At 61.2% G+C, this 14,596-nt stretch overlaps 2 protein-coding genes across 3 annotated transcripts; both read right to left on the reverse strand.

The window, feature by feature from the left end:
- Nucleotides 252–5,410, reverse strand: MLKL (mixed lineage kinase domain like pseudokinase). 2 transcript variants are annotated; one of them, XR_002442302.1, is made up of 11 exons: nt 4,758–5,410; nt 3,783–4,345; nt 3,487–3,600; nt 3,149–3,323; nt 2,635–2,732; nt 2,168–2,303; nt 1,964–2,048; nt 1,627–1,778; nt 1,392–1,441; nt 916–1,042; nt 252–524 (listed from the first exon to the last, which is right to left on the reverse strand). XR_002442302.1 is itself a non-coding variant. In XM_021408906.1 (11 exons), exons 2-11 carry the CDS (start codon nt 4,237–4,239, stop codon nt 472–474), a joined length of 1,461 nt encoding a protein of 486 aa, XP_021264581.1. In that variant the 5' UTR covers nt 4,240–4,345; nt 4,758–5,410; the 3' UTR covers nt 253–471. The 2 variants fall into 2 exon arrangements, 1 of the variants encoding a protein (XP_021264581.1); XM_021408906.1 differs by having other exon boundaries at nt 253–524; nt 916–1,056.
- FA2H (fatty acid 2-hydroxylase) lies at nt 5,549–13,330 on the reverse strand. Its single transcript, XM_021408908.1, has 7 exons — nt 13,032–13,330; nt 10,105–10,185; nt 9,148–9,290; nt 8,973–9,079; nt 7,658–7,830; nt 7,014–7,266; nt 5,549–6,391 (listed from the first exon to the last, which is right to left on the reverse strand). Exons 1-7 carry the CDS (start codon nt 13,284–13,286, stop codon nt 6,312–6,314), a joined length of 1,092 nt encoding a protein of 363 aa, XP_021264583.1. The 5' UTR covers nt 13,287–13,330; the 3' UTR covers nt 5,549–6,311.

A 14,596-nucleotide genomic window follows, 5' to 3' on the forward strand; every position in this document is an offset into this window, starting at 1 on the left:
GCGAGCAGAAAGCCACGGGGCTTTTCATTGGTCGAGCTCTCCGTCAGTCTGCCTCAGGGAACGGACGGTAGAGGAGGACAGGAGAGAGAAGTGAGGCGTGCTCTGACTGGTCAGCCCAGGTAGAGGTGCCCGGCTGATTGGGCGGTGCGATCCTCGAAGGACGGAAAGGGCGGGACAAGAGACAGGAAGTGCATTTTGATTGGGGGAGACGCCCCCGAGGCGAAATAAGCGGGAGCGGGAGGGGATTCAAATCGAGGCTGGAGAGGGGGCCGTTGCCATGACAGCGGGGCCCAGCGGCCTGAGGGAGCCGCGCCGCAGGCCTCTAGGAACGCAAAGTAGACACCACTCAGAGATTTTCCAGTATTATTTAAACAAATAAACATATATTAACAGTTTGACGCTTGCAGTCACGGGGGCGCAGGGTGGAAGGCAGGGAGGCTGGTCTGGGCGGCCTGCACGGGCCCTCCGCAGCTAGCTCCCCTGGCTCCTCCTTTTCTCCAGGTCAGCCAGCAGGTCCACGATCTCTACGGAACAGAAGGCCGTGTTAGCCCAAACAGAGCGCTCTTGGTGCCTCAATCAACTGTTTACCCAACTAGGCCTACGCTGACCCCAAGGATGGGGAACTCTTCCCCAGAGCACAGTTGCCTTAATTTGCAATTAATTGCTCTTATGCCATGCAAAATGAGCAGGCTTGTGTGTGGTATGGATCGATGTTGTGTCAACAGAGTGTATGAGGAGACCGTAAGCACACTGGTTATGGGAGGAAACCTGCTATTAGGAGACCTGATGGCGTCAGTAGGACGAGGGGTGATCCCAGAAGACAAAACTGGGCAAAATTTGATGGAAAACAAGGGACAGATTCACTACTGAGGCGGCTGACTGAGGGGCGTGTGGGGCACTGTCCAGGACACTCACGCTCAGCAGACGGGCGCTGGAACGGGTCAAAGGCCCGACACTGGTTGATGACTTTCTCCAGCTCTTCAGGACAGCCTTCCCCAACTGGGTCCTGGTACTGGTGGTCACAGATTTTGTCCTTGATCTCCTGGAGAGAGCAGCCTAGGTGAAACAGGGACATCAGGAGGTGTGGAGGCCCACCAAAGCCATCCTACAGCCTCCTCCATGGAGAAGCTGGCAGAGGTACTGCCCAAACAGTGTTTGCAACAAACCCCCCCCATCTTTGCCATGGCACCGCTGGGGCCATTGAAACAGGATATCTTAACGCTTCAACGCATAGAAACAAGAATAGAGACAACATTTCTTGCATTCTTGTGGTTTAAGCATGTGCAGAAGCCGTGAAGATGTCATGCAAACCCAAGCACTGGGACCCACATGCTATGGGACGCTCCAGCAGCTGAGCTTTTACACAGGGCCCCACACAACTTCTGTCTCACCTTCAAATGGGATTTTGGAGGTTGCAATCTCCCACAGCACGATCCCGAAGCTGGAAAAAGACAATAAAGGGTTTCTCAGCATTGATCCCACCACGTCATCCTCCTTTCTACTAGAGAGGGCTAGGGCCTATGGCTGACAATAACATCTGATTATACCTGGCTTCCATCCACAGCTTGACAGCTCGACATCTGCCCACTGGCATCACACACAGGAGGGCTTGTGGGGTGGACATACCTGTATATCTCACAGGACCTCTTGTAGGGGTAATAGGCGTCCATCAGGTTCTCAGGGGCGATGTAAGCCAACATACAGACTTGGTTCAAGTTCTTCTTATTGACTTTTCTCTTGATGGAAGACTCTGTTTCACACAGTTCAAATCCTGACAGCTGTTTGCAAAAATTAGATTGAGAAAAGGAGAGGTGTTAGAAATGTAAGGCTGGTCACCGGTTCTCAGCTGAACTTTTGTGGCCACATTTCCTCTCCCTTTTCTAACATGCACGGTTAGCAGCTAAACACAACCTCACCATCCCCCTGCTCCTACATCTAGAGCTTCTCCTGGCATGGTCCTTACCTTCACACAGTAATCCCCAGCCACCAGGAACTTGCTGCTGCAGATGCAGCCATGCAGTCGGGACTTCTCCTCCGTCTGGTGCAACCTGCAGCCAGTCAGAAACAAGGGCAACGTGTTTTGTGTTGGACTCACTACTGCCTTTGGGCTCCAGCAATGCATGCAGGTGGCCCACCAGGCAGCCTGCCCCCCGACTTAAGAGCTCACCTGTAAAGGCCCCTGGCAGCTCCCAGAGCCATCCGAATGCGAACTTCCCAGGAGAGCTGCTGTTGCTTGGTCAGCACCTCCCGCAGCGTCCCATGCTTGCAGTACTCCATGACAATGGAGAAGCAGGGGATCCCATCTGATGCAGAAAGACACACGCTGAGGGTGCAGCTGGCCCGGGACAGCCACAGCCCGGCTCATGCCAGGAGGGCTCCCAGGGTCTGCATCAACCATGGCAAGCCAGTGCTGGCTCTGCTGGTTAGAACTGGCCGTGTGCCTCTGTTTTTTTGGGATCTGATGTAATGCTTTAGTGCTTACAGCAGAGAGCTGCCTCATCTTTGCAAGAGCCTGAGCAGAGACGTGGGAAGCACCCCTCAAGCATGCCCCCTTGTGTCACTTCAAGCCATCTGCCACCAGCACTGGGGACCCGCAGGGAAGCAAGAAGGAGCCGTAAACACCACACCCCATACCTTTCTCCTCAATGCAGATCCCATACATGCGCAGGATGTTTGGAGACTCAAACTTCTTCAGGGTCTGAATCTCCTTCTCGAAAATGTCTCTCACCTTCCTGCAGAAAAGGACAGCACAGTGAGGTCGTAGAATCATAGGAAGGTTTGAATTGGAAGAGAACTGAAGGGCTGTCTGCTCCCACTCCCTGCACTCTCCACAGCTCCATCAGTGCTCACAGCCCCATCCCCTGACCTTGGCTGTCTGCAGGGACGGGGCACCACCACCTCTCTGGGCAGCCTGTGCCACTGCCTCACCGCCCTTAGTGCAAAGAACTTCTTCCTTATCTCCAGTCCAAATCTCCCCTCTTTTAGTTTGAACCATTTCCCCTTGTCCTATCACAACAGCCCCTGCTAAAGAGTATGACCCCTTTTTTCTTACATCCCCTTTAGATATGGAAAGGTCCCCAGAGCAAGATATGTTGTGCCACTCTCCCAACCCCACTGCCCTGCGCTGCTCCAGCCCAGGACAACTCACGTCGTGTCGGTGGTCAGCGGCCTCTTGAAGGTTTTGATGGCAACTGGGTACTTGAGATATTCTCCCTCATACAGGTCGTAGCGCTCGGTGTCCTGCAGGTGCCTGCGGAAGGTGAGCTGGCCCCGCTCGATCTCGGTGATGGCTTCCCTTTTACCAACATTGACCTTCTTCAAGCCTGCTCACACCATGCCGGGAGGAACAAGGCACAGATTAGCCAGGGCTGGGGGAAAACCAGTGACTCTCTGGCTTAGCAAAACATTTTACAAGAGCATTTATCCTTTCTAAAAGGGGAAGGAACACAGAGCGCAGGGGCAGATCTTTTTGTGACACCAACTTACTGTCCATCACACGCACGATTTTGTTCAGCTCGCCTTGCATCCAGTCTACCTTGCTGTCCACACACTGACTGCCCATTTGGGTCTCCCAGGCCGCATCTTCAGGCTCTTTGGTACCTGGGGTAAGACAGACAGGTGCAGAGATGGGCTGGGTGAACGTGCAGCACTGGCACTGTCAGTTTTTCCGGTCCCTTTGGCTTTCCCCAGCCGCTGCCATCAGGACAAAGCTGGGCTGGGAAGGCCTGCCAGCTCCCAGCCAACCTCTGGTCTTGTGGAAGGGATGCTAAATGCGCACTTACTTGCAATCACCTGGTCCAGAAAAGCCTTGTCGTCCCTCAGATCCTCAGCATCTTGCCTGCGACAGATCTTTGCCTGGAATGCCTCCAGCAATGCCTGCTTCTGCTCTGCTTGTAGCAGCAGTGAGAGCCCTTGGGCGATGTCCTCCAGGCTGCTGTTCACCCACACAAATTCCTCTCCACTGCTGCGGGCACTCAGGAACTTCTGGATCCAGCTGGTCTGGCTGTATTTTGTCACCAGGTTCTGGGCTTCCCCCAGCGCCCGGAGCAGCTTCATCAGCATTTGCTCTTCATGGTGGGAGATCTGCCACGATGGCTGAGCCTGCAGGATCCGCACAGGCTCCAGCAGGATGTGGATGCGCTCCACGAGGCGCTGGCACTGGTGCTTGCAGCACTTGACGTGCTCAAACTGGCTGTGGATGGCATGGGCGATGGAGAAGACCTTCTCTATGATGTCCATGCTTGCAGCAAAGGGCTTGGCTGCTGGGGACGTGGGGCAGCAGCGTCTGCTGGAGGTGACTCTTGGGCAATGCTCACAGATACGGTACGGCTCTTCCACACCTCAGCTGTTAAAGAAAAGCCCCAGCATGGCACACAGCACTCCAGAGCTCCCACAGCCCCCACCTCTCCCGTGGCTGCTCTGCTTCCCGGTGTACCCATCTCAAATAGAGACGTTGGTAGCAGTGGTAACGTCACATGAACAATCACAGAATATCCCAAGCTGGGAGGATCGTCGGGTCCAACTCCTGGGGCATTTTGGCTTGTAGTATGTGAATTAAAGCCCAAGTAGCCGTGCCCAGCCAGCACGCACCCTGAGCAGGATCCATCGTCTCCCAGTAGCATCCCCCAGCTGCACTCCCTGGCATTACCACCCAGCTAATGGAAGCTTTCCCGCATTCAGGCAGCCTCAACCTCTTTGTATCATCTCCTCTCCCCCCAAGGAACCTTTGCTAACTAAAATCAAACAGCGCAGCTTACCTGACCCTGTGCTGCCTGCTTCCTCCTCGGCCGCCTCTGCAGACTGGAGAGGAACCGGGGACACGCGGGTTTATAGGGTGCTTTCCTGAGAGCGGAAGAAGCATTGTGCAACGTGGAATCGCCGTCACAGGAAAGCTGCTCCAGAGAACGGATGGAGGATGGTGCAGAGGCACAGAGTGCCCCTCCATCCCCTCCGTGCAGGTTTGGGGTGCTGGAAGGAGGAACCACCCATGGGAAGCGCTTCAGAGAAGCAAGGTAGGGAGGTGTTTGCATCCCCCATGTCGATGCTGCCGTTCCAACCCCTTTTGCCACATAGCTTTCCCAGGGCACTGCTTGGTAGCATCTGGGATGCTACCAAGGAGCATGCACCTGGGAGCATCCCAGCCCTGCAGGAGGGATGTGGGGCGAAGAGCAGCCCCCAACCCCAATTCCAGCCTGACCACCGAGCCCTCCCCTCTCTCAGCCTGTCCGCCGTCAGAGGAAGCGGATTGCAGGTGAGGAAAGCAATGCCTGACCCCTGCCCGGAGGGCAGGAAGCTTTGCAGGCCAATTTTCGGAAGCACGGTGCCGCACATGACACTCATTGCCCAACTTCGGGGAAGTGGCCCTGGGGCCCTTCCAGTTGCAGAGGGCTTGGCGTCACGCTGCCTCTCACACAGCTGATGGGCAGCGAGCATCTCCCTCTCTGCCAGAGCTCTGCTTTTCTCCGAGGCAAGGCTCCAGCCAGCACAGGGTGGTGGGAAAGGTGACAGCAAGGGACAATGACTTCAAGAGCCCTCCCGGAGCCAGGCCCTTTGGGAAAGGTTTTATTTTTCAAAATATACAGTTTATTTACAATCGTCATGTCTCCAGTTGTACATAATAGCTTCATTCCAAACCTTTAAATATCTGCGGTAAACATTAGAAAAAAAAATAATAATAATCACAGGATCAGCCAAAAACAAAAACAAAAAAGGCATCTTTTAGCAATTCCGTTCATTGGAGTTTAAGCTTCAAGTAGCCGAGGACTACAACAAACGTGAAGTCGATAAATCCGGCAGGGAGACGGGGCGCGCTGGTTAGAGAAAGGCCAAGCACAGCCCTGCGAGATGCCTGCCCTGGCACCACAGAGCAAGGAAACCCCACTGCACGAGCAGGCAGTGCTGGGTCTTTTTGTTTTGGTTTTTTTTTCCCCTTTTTTATTTTTTCTCCCCCTAGAGATAGGAGGCCCCGGCTAGGAGTTGGGTGCAGTGCATGGGCGGCTCAGGGAGGCACGCTGAGAGGGCAGGGGGTGCAGGGTGCAGGAGTGGGGCTCGAGGCGCCCGGCACTTCATCCTTCGGGCACAGAGGTGCCAATCATCAGTGCCTGCAGTGGGAAGAGCTGGAGCCCCAGTGGCCTCCGCCGGCCCCGACCCCACATCCGTACCCTCCCGGCCCCGCTGGCAGCATGGAGGGGACGGAGCAGCCCCACGGGCAACACAGAGGGAGAGGAGGGACGGTGCAGACCCTCAGCAGCACAGTATTTCCCCAGACGGCCCCGGCGGCGCAGAGCACACGTGGCCGAGTGCCAGGGCCTTCAGTCCTCTTTCTCAAAGGTCTCTTCGGGGATGAGCGTCCGGAAGGGGTGATCCCAGAAGCGGGTGGTGATGCCAAAGCCTATGGGGGAGGCAAGAGTGCGCTCAGCACACGGCGCTGCTGGAACATGGGGGGCAGCGCTAACCAGACCCGTGCCACTGTCACCGGGATGGAGGGAGCCAGGACGGGGAGCGGTGACACCCCAGTTCTGTCCACCCCACGCGGCTGGGACGGGACAGAAGCGTCACCCAGCTCGGTGACGATGCCAGGGCAGGGCAGGTCCTTCCAGAGGACTGTCATTGTTTTGGGGAGGAAGGCTCGTCACCCAGCCCCGGGGCGACAAGCGAGGGCGAGGAGGAAAAGCAGAGGGAGCAAGAGGAGCCGGCTCGGATGATAGCTTATCTGGACGGGGTGCTTTCTCCTAGGAAACCGGGCAAAGGGCAGGTTGAGCAAGGGGAAGGCGTGGGGCAGAGCAAGCGAAGCCCGGGGCCTCACCCTGTGCCCGCCAACGTTGCCGCGAGGAGGGGATGGGCACAGCGTCCCATTGTCTGACGGCAAGATGGGCACGAACCGGGGCTCCCATGGAGGGGCACTTCATCTGCCATTAACACCCCCTGCACCACGCTGAACCAGAGCGTTCCCAACCTCTGTGCCCATTCCCAAGTCAGAAAGGCACGGCACGCACACGGGAACGCGGCGCTACCTGATTTTTGGTGCTCAAAGTGGTGCTTGACGTGGTACGCCTTCAGCCCGTACAGGTAGGTGCCTTCCTTGGGCGAGCCGTAGTGCAGGTAGTAGTGCATCATGTCATACACCACGTAGCCGCACAGCCCCCCGACGAAGACAGACAGCCCCAGCACCTCGGGCAGCAGCAGCTGCAGCACGCCGTAGAAGAAGGCGATCACCAGCGAGGCCGGCACCGGGGGGAAGACCAGGCGGGAGCTGTCAAAGGGAGACTGGAAGCAGAGAAAGACGGTGGGACGGCGAGCTCCTCGCTCACCCCAAAGCCACCCCGAGAGCTGGGAGCATCCATCCCGCAGGGCAACGCCATCCTCGTGCCCGCGCACACAGGGATGCACGTTTGGGAAAGCCGATGGCAAAGCACACCCCCGGGAACCCTCCCACCCCCAGATGCATCCCAAGCAAGGCGGTGGCTCCGGCTCATGGGTCCCCATCTCAAAGGGGATGGACGTACGGACGTATCCCCCAGTGAAGCTAGAGGGAGCCCACTGCTTTCCAAGTCTTGCAAGCCGGGCTCACGGTTTAACTCCAGCTGCTCCGAGCTCATCCTCCAGCATTAGGAAAGGGCAAGGATACCCCGAGTGGAGCAGAAGCATTGCCGCTCACCTTGTGGTGCTGCCCGTGCAGCAAGAAATGCAGGGTGATGAGATAGTAGTTACTAGCGGGTGGCTTCATGTGGAAGACAAAGCGATGGATGAGGTACTCTAGCAGGGACCACAGGAACATCCCCAGGAGGAAGATGAAGGGGAAGTAGTATTTGTGCACGGGGATGGAGTACTCTACACAATGAGACATGCAGCAGTCAGCGAGGCGGGTGGGATTTACGTGCTTCTATCCATCGCCATCCTGATGCCAGCAGCCGGGTGAAGCTCGCCTCTCCCCACGCTTTCGTTTGATTCCCCTTAATTGGCGCTCTTTGGGGTAATAGCTGGATGCCAGCTGGGGCTGCAAGCATGTCCCTGCCGAGCTGCTTTCCCCACCCAAACAGGCAGCGCGACCCGGCAGACACAGGCAGCGCTTGTGACGGCGGAACAGAGTTGCCGCTGTGTTTTTGTTTGGCAGAGCATACAGCTGTGGGCGCTTTCCCCTGCAGTGCATTTTTCCACCACCTCCTCCTTTCGGTGCTGGCGAGCCCTGCGTCCTCCCTCGCAAAATCCACCCCGTGCTCGCTAGCTAAATTCCCCCAAATCCAAGCATTGTGGCAATGGGAAGAAAACACCCTCTCACGGCAGCGGGGTGCCCAGTGTGCGGTGCATCACCCTGCACGGGGAGCCAGGAAGCACGCTTGGGAACGCAAACTAGACTGACAAAGAACGGGGAGGAACAAAAGGGCGCGCGATGGATTTATTCCAGCTTGAAGGACGGAGGCAGGGAACCCAGAACATCAAAACCTGCTCTGATTTTGGGCCGAGCGGGGCAGCTGGCACAGGGTGGCACCCGCAGCGGGGCCAACAACAAAGCTGTCACCCGGCCGCCCGCTGCCCGCTGCCGGGGCTGCGCACAGTGGCGGATTCAGGGGCGGGCGCCGGGCGAACAAGCCGCGCTCTGTGCGAGGCCGGTGGCGTGAGAGCCGCGTTTGTTCGCCGACAGCGCCCGTCCCCAGTGTCAGGGAGGTGGGTGGCAGCGCGGGGGGACGCGGCCGCTGCAGAGCAGCGGGGCTTCATTTTGGAGGTGGAGGAAGGGAAGCAGCTCAGGGCCGTGCCCGCTGCCCTGGGCAGCCCGTTCCGTGCCCACCGCCCTCTGGGGCAGCGCCTTTCCCTAGGAACAAACCCACGGCCCTCCCCCAGGCAGACAGGCGGCGGAGCGAGGCGAGCTCAGCCAGCACGGGTGGCTTCGTGCAGGGGACGTGCTGGGGGCTGCGGGGACAGGGGACAGCCCGTGCTCATGCAGGCGTGCGCTGAAGGCTGGGGATGGGCCGTACCTGTGGTGAAGGAGGAGAAGAGCCTGGTGTTGCCCTGCGCCAGGGCCGTGTAGCTGACCCAGCTGAGGTAGAGCACCACGGGGGTCCACACCAGGAACACCACGTACCTACGGGGAGAGGGAACGGGTCAGGTGGGTGGACCCACATATCCCCTCCCCTGCCCCAGGACACTCACCACGCCGTCTTGGAGAGGGCCTCGACAAAATCCGAGTGGAAGAGGCGGATGGGCCGGTCCACGGGCTGGTGCACCCACTCGTCGTACTTCTCCCCCAGGTAGCCCACCTGCCACAGCAAGGGCTTCCGCCAGTCCACCAGGTCCTGGGGGCACAGGGCTGTTCGTTAGGTCCCTTGGGGTCCCCCCGTCCCCATCCCACAGCACCCACAGTCTGGGGGCGTTCATGGAATCATTAAGGCTGGAAAAGGCCTCAGATCCCCAAGTCTGACCTCAGCCCACCCCCACCGTGCCCACTGCCCACGTCCCTCAGTGCCACATCCCCACGGCTCCGGGACAACCCCAGGGACGGTGACTCCACAGGGTGGCTGCACCAGTGCTTGTGGGGACTGGATGGGGATGGATGCGGTCACTCAGCGGGGTAACAACCCCAGCGTGCAAGGCAACGGATACAGATGCCCCACACCAGGAGGACTTCAGAGCAAAATGTCATTTTGGGACACATCCACAGGAAAGATTCTCTTTCAAAAGCAATCAGTGGCAAAATATTTATATGGAGTGAAGGGTTTGCTATTGGTCTAATAAAGTCCCTCGGCAAGATAAAGGCTGGCGCTCCCCAAAGAGTGCTTGGCACAGCGGCCACGTGGTGCAACGAGAGGCAACCAAAGGCACCTTGGGGACAAGGAGAAACCCCGGGACACGGAGCTCGGTCTGCCCAGCCAGGACATCCCTTACAGCTCAGCCAAGAGGAAAAAGGAAAAAATAAATCGTAAACGTATAGAAATAAAAAAACAAACGGCGCGAGGTGTGGCACAGCAGCACGTCCTGCTTCGAAGGGCAAAGCTGCTGTCAAAGAAAGGCATCGCCGCCCACGTAGGAGCCTCCCAGAGCGGCCGCGCCTGGGCCATAAAGGCAGCGCGGTGCCACCTGCGCGGGGCGAAGGGCAGAGCACGGCCTCACCGTGTCCACGTCCACCGGCTTGCAGCGGGGATCCAGCCGCGGGGCTGCCGCGTCCAGCGGCTTCTCCGCCTTGGGGCAGCTCTGCAACGAGAAGGAATCGTGGCTTGGGGCCGCCGAGGAACCACAGGATCGTTACGGTTGGAAAAGACCGCCGAGATCGTCTCATGCAGCTGTCCTCCTCCCACCAGTACCGCCCGCTAACCACGGCCCTGTGTACCGCATCCACACGTTTCCTGAAGGCGCAGGACCCCCAGGCACGCGTGCTGGCCCGCTGTTATGGTCACAGGGCACCGTGGTGGCCAGGACATTGGGGTGCGGAGGGACCGTGGGCACAAAGATGGAGAAAAAGGAGGAATCTCCCCCACGTGGCTTCACCCGCACCAGCGGGGACTTGGTGGCACCTCCATCCCTGAGCGCCTTTCCCCTGCCATGTCACCTCGGTTACCCATTAACCAGCCATAGGTTTTCCCCCAGATGGTTGGGACACGTGGGACGGTCCCCACGCTGCCCCATGGGGACACGAGTGGCAGCGACACGGCCGCAGCGTCACCTCGGCCGGCAGCCAGGACTTTATGGGGCACTCGTGATGCTGACGCGGGGACGTCGGCCGACCCCGGGCGCTGCCGGTGGGACAAGGTGACACAGCGGCCGGGTGGCAGGACCCACTGCAAATGGGAAGACTCAGAAAACCTAAAAGCTCGCCGTTGACACGGCCTCCAAATGGGGGGACCTTGGGATGGGGACCCTGACGTCCACCAGAGGGGAGGCGGCTGCGGGGCCGTGCCCGTGGGCGATGCTGCCGCTGCCTCTGACGCGTCGCAGGGAGAACAGGTCCTGCCGGAGCCCTGATGTAAGGCAGGGAAAGTCGCGCCCACGGAGCGCCGCCGCCGCCCTACACCTCGCCCCGGCCGCGGGCAGCCCTGCTGGGATGCAGAGGGAGCTGCGCTGCCTTTCTGCCGTGCAGCCTCAGCGATGCTCCCGTGCCCACGACCCCTGCAGGCCTATGGGGCACGGGCATCCCAAGCTCACCCCACGGCGCTGGCGTCACCACCCCGCGACCCGCCCGTGAATCACGGGGCAGCGAGAAGCAGGTGCAAGGTGACTCGTTCCATAAAACGCGGAAAAAAAAAATAAATAAATAACAAAAAAAAGGGCTCTTTTTATTACAACACCTCCCAACAGGTGAGCGCCTACGTACGGTGAGCTCACACCGCGCCGGGAGATGCGCGGTGACTCACGGCAGCGTCGCGCAGCTCCGCGGAGCTCTGATGAAAGCCCCATTGCTCAAATTGCCGCTAATTACACGATCCGGTTCCCCCCCGGTGAAGCTGTTAACCCCCCCCCCCGTCTCGCTGAGCTAATTGTCGCTCCTCGCTTTGATCCCCGCTGCGCTCCATGCGCGCAGATAGCGCGGTCCGGCCATTTGTTTTTTCATTAGGGAAATAGGGGGGTGTGATTCAGCCCCGATAGCTGCCCACCCGCCCGGGGCTGCCCCCGGACCCACACGCTCCGTAATTAAGCCGGGCTCTCGTTTAATAAACCCGCATTCCTGCAGGACGTCCCACGGCGCAATGCCTCCTCCAAAACCCCGCTGGGGCCGCGTCCGCCCTAAACCCAACTCGAGCATCACCAAGGGCACACGCCGGCCCCAGGGGGCTGCTCTCACCCCGGTGCCGCTGTGACCCGGGACACTTTATCCCGTGCCAGGCAGCGTACGATCCCCTCGCCCCGGTGTTATCGCCCCGGTATTTGCCTTGGTGCGGTGGCACAGAACCCGTTTGGCCGGTGCCGGCGCTCGGCCGAACCCGTCGGGCTTGTCGCGGCTGCCGTGTCCCAACACAGGCGCTGCCGTCTCCGGGCTTTGGGGCCGGAAGAGCCGAGCACCGAACAAAGCGGTGTCTGTGCGGGGCCGGCGAGCAAACAGCGCCGGGACGCACCGCCGGTCACCGACCCCGCGGCACCGGGCACTCGGACAACACGCACCGCTACCGCTGCGGCGCACAGCGCGCGGGGCACCGCTCCCGCACCCCGTACGCTGGGTCCGTACACCCGGCCGTAGCGCTAGCGCCCAACCCCTGGGTCCCGGCCCGTGGGTCGCAGCCCCGCCGCCGCCAGCCACCCGCAGACCCCCGCCCCCCGGAGCCTGGGTGTGCCCCGGACCTTTGCCCCACATGCACCGGGTGCTCCGCGCGCACCCTGCCCCACGCACACCCGCAGGCTGCACGTCCCAACCCCTCCAGGCCTCGTACGGCCACGGCCCTGAGCGCCCCACGCAGCTCAGCCCCATAGGCAGGGATCAGGGCGCCCCACAGACGCCGCGCAGCTCTGCTCCGTGCTGCCTGGATGCAGGGTGCCCCGCAGATGCTGTGCAGTTCACCTCTCCCCGGACACGCTGCAGGCACCGTGCAGCTCCATCCCACGCTCCCAGGACCCAGGTTCCTCGCAGATTCCATACCGCCCAGTCCAACTCCGGGGCACCCTACAGACTCTGTACACCCCAGCTCACCCCCAGGGCACCGCACAGACCCCAAACCTCCCGCAGCGCTTCTGGTACAACTCCAGACCCCGCGGCGCCCAGTCCGCCCCTGGGGCGCTCTGCGGACTCCGCGCATCCCAACTCACTCCAGCACATCCTACGGACCCGGAACTTCCAACCCTAACTTCCAGGGCACCTGCAGGTCCCGTAGAGCCCAGCCCAGCTCCGAGGCGCCCCGCAGACCCCACACCGCTCACCCCATCCCCGGGGCGTCCTACAGACCCTAACCCGCTCCCACCGTACCCCGCAGACCCCACGCCTCCTTCGCCGCTCCCAGCGCGCCCTCCAAACCCCGCGCCCCCCAGCCCAATTCCGGGACACCCTTCGGACTCCACGCGCCCCGCCTCGCTCCCGGGGCACCCGTGCGGCCCCACGCCCCGCAGCCCGCTACCTGCTCGTCCCGCAGCTCGCCCACGTAGTACTGCTCGAGCCAGCGGCGGGCGTTGGCCGAGTGCCGGTGCGGGGGCCCGTCCAACGCGGCGCTCACGTCGGTGCCCGCGCGGCTCCGCAGCAGCCGCTCGCCGCCGGGGTGCAGGCGCACGAAGGCGCTCAGGTCGTACAGGCGGCGGCGGCACCGCACCAGGCACTCGCCCCGCGCGCAGCGATCCCGCACCTCCGCGGCGCTAAAGGAGCGCGGCGCCGCCATGGCCCCCACCCGGCCCCGGCCCCGCCGCGCTCTGCCGCCACCTGCGCGCCCGCACCGCTCATTATGCGGGGAGGCCACGCCCCTCCCGCGCGCCCATTGGGTGGCTCGGGGAAGGGGGAGGGGCTTGTGGCGGGACGCCCCGCCCACCCGGCAGGTGCGGGAGTACGGGATTACGAGGAACGGAGGGGATGGAGGGATGGGGGGACCTCAAAATAGAGGTGAGGCGGCATCCCCGAGGGAATGGCGGAAAAGTGGGGCACGGCAGTGACGGCGGGAGCCCTTGGGGCAATGGAGTACGGGAGTACCCAAGGGAGGGGGAGGGGGTGATGCTGAGGGACCCCACGGGTACGGGCGTCCCCGGGAGGAACGGGGGGTGTAGGTCCCGTTCTCCCGACCCCGTCACCCCCCGGCTCGTTGCAGATTTATTTGTCAGCGATGCAATGAGGCGGGTGGGCCCCAGCCCGGGAGGGCGGGACTGAGTCCCCTCCAGGCCCCTTCCAGGAGCGGAGGTTAAGGGGATAAATGAAGCACCGTGGCCAGCCGCGCTTATCCTTCCCCTTATGCCCCGACCTCTCCCTCCCCACTACGGCTCCTGCCCCCGTGGGCGTGCGGCTGCCCCCGGGGGACACCCCCAGCACACGCTGCACCGCAGCCCAGCCCAGCCCAGGAATGCGACCCCCCCTGCCCTGCAGCACCCCAGGCCCGGCTGCTGAGCGAAGCCTGTAATCGGGGCAGGCACCAAACCGCCCGTGCCCCTGTGTGACACCTTCTGCCCAGCAGCAGCTCGAGGCCTCCCGTCCTCATTTTGGGGTCCCCAGGGCAAGGCAGGGGGGAATCCCGCTTGGGGATGTGAGTGAAGATGGATCCAGACAACCCCCAGCCCTGGGGGTCCGCGTGGAGCCATGGAGCCAGCCAGCACCCTGCGACGCGCGAGAGGCGGAGGGGGCTCTGGCCACCAGCATGCCCACGGGCACTTCCGCCGCCTCTCAAACTGGTTTACCTGCCCACGGGATGCAGGAATGCGCCGACGGGGTTTGCGCAGGATGAGGCCCCGCAGCCCTGACGCTGGGTTAATGGGGGGGTGGTTGCACAGGAAGAAGCCGATGCAGATGTGGCACCTCGGGGACGGGGGCTCCTCGGCACCTCTCTGCTCAGGCCGGTGGGAATCGGCCCTTCCTGCCTCCTTGCAGTCACCGTGCATTGAGCAAGACCATTCCCAAGGCACGCACCGCACTCGCTGCAGGGTGTGAGAGCATCCGGGAAGAAGTTCCTCCTCCCTCGGCGGGGTTGCACAAACACCGAGAGCTTCT

The sequence above is a fragment of the Numida meleagris genome, chromosome 10 (genome assembly GCF_002078875.1).
Source record: "Numida meleagris isolate 19003 breed g44 Domestic line chromosome 10, NumMel1.0, whole genome shotgun sequence".
NCBI classification, from domain to species: domain Eukaryota; kingdom Metazoa; phylum Chordata; class Aves; order Galliformes; family Numididae; genus Numida; species Numida meleagris.

Coding starts and splice junctions, on each gene's coding strand:
- MLKL (XM_021408906.1), bottom strand. CDS start 4,239: ATGGACATCATAGAGAAGGTCTTCTCCATCGCCCATGCCATCCACAGC. Junction 3,324..3,486: donor AATCGTGCGTGTGATGGACA/GTAAGTTGGTGT, acceptor TGGTGTGAGCAG/GCTTGAAGAAGGTCAATGTT. Junction 2,304..2,634: donor GATCTGCATTGAGGAGAAAG/GTATGGGGTGTG, acceptor TTTCTGCATCAG/ATGGGATCCCCTGCTTCTCC.
- FA2H (XM_021408908.1), bottom strand. CDS start 13,286: ATGGCGGCGCCGCGCTCCTTTAGCGCCGCGGAGGTGCGGGATCGCTGC. Junction 9,291..10,104: donor AGCCGGTGGACGTGGACACG/GTGAGGCCGTGC, acceptor CTGTGCCCCCAG/GACCTGGTGGACTGGCGGAA. Junction 7,267..7,657: donor TGCACGGGCAGCACCACAAG/GTGAGCGGCAAT, acceptor CTCTGCTTCCAG/TCTCCCTTTGACAGCTCCCG.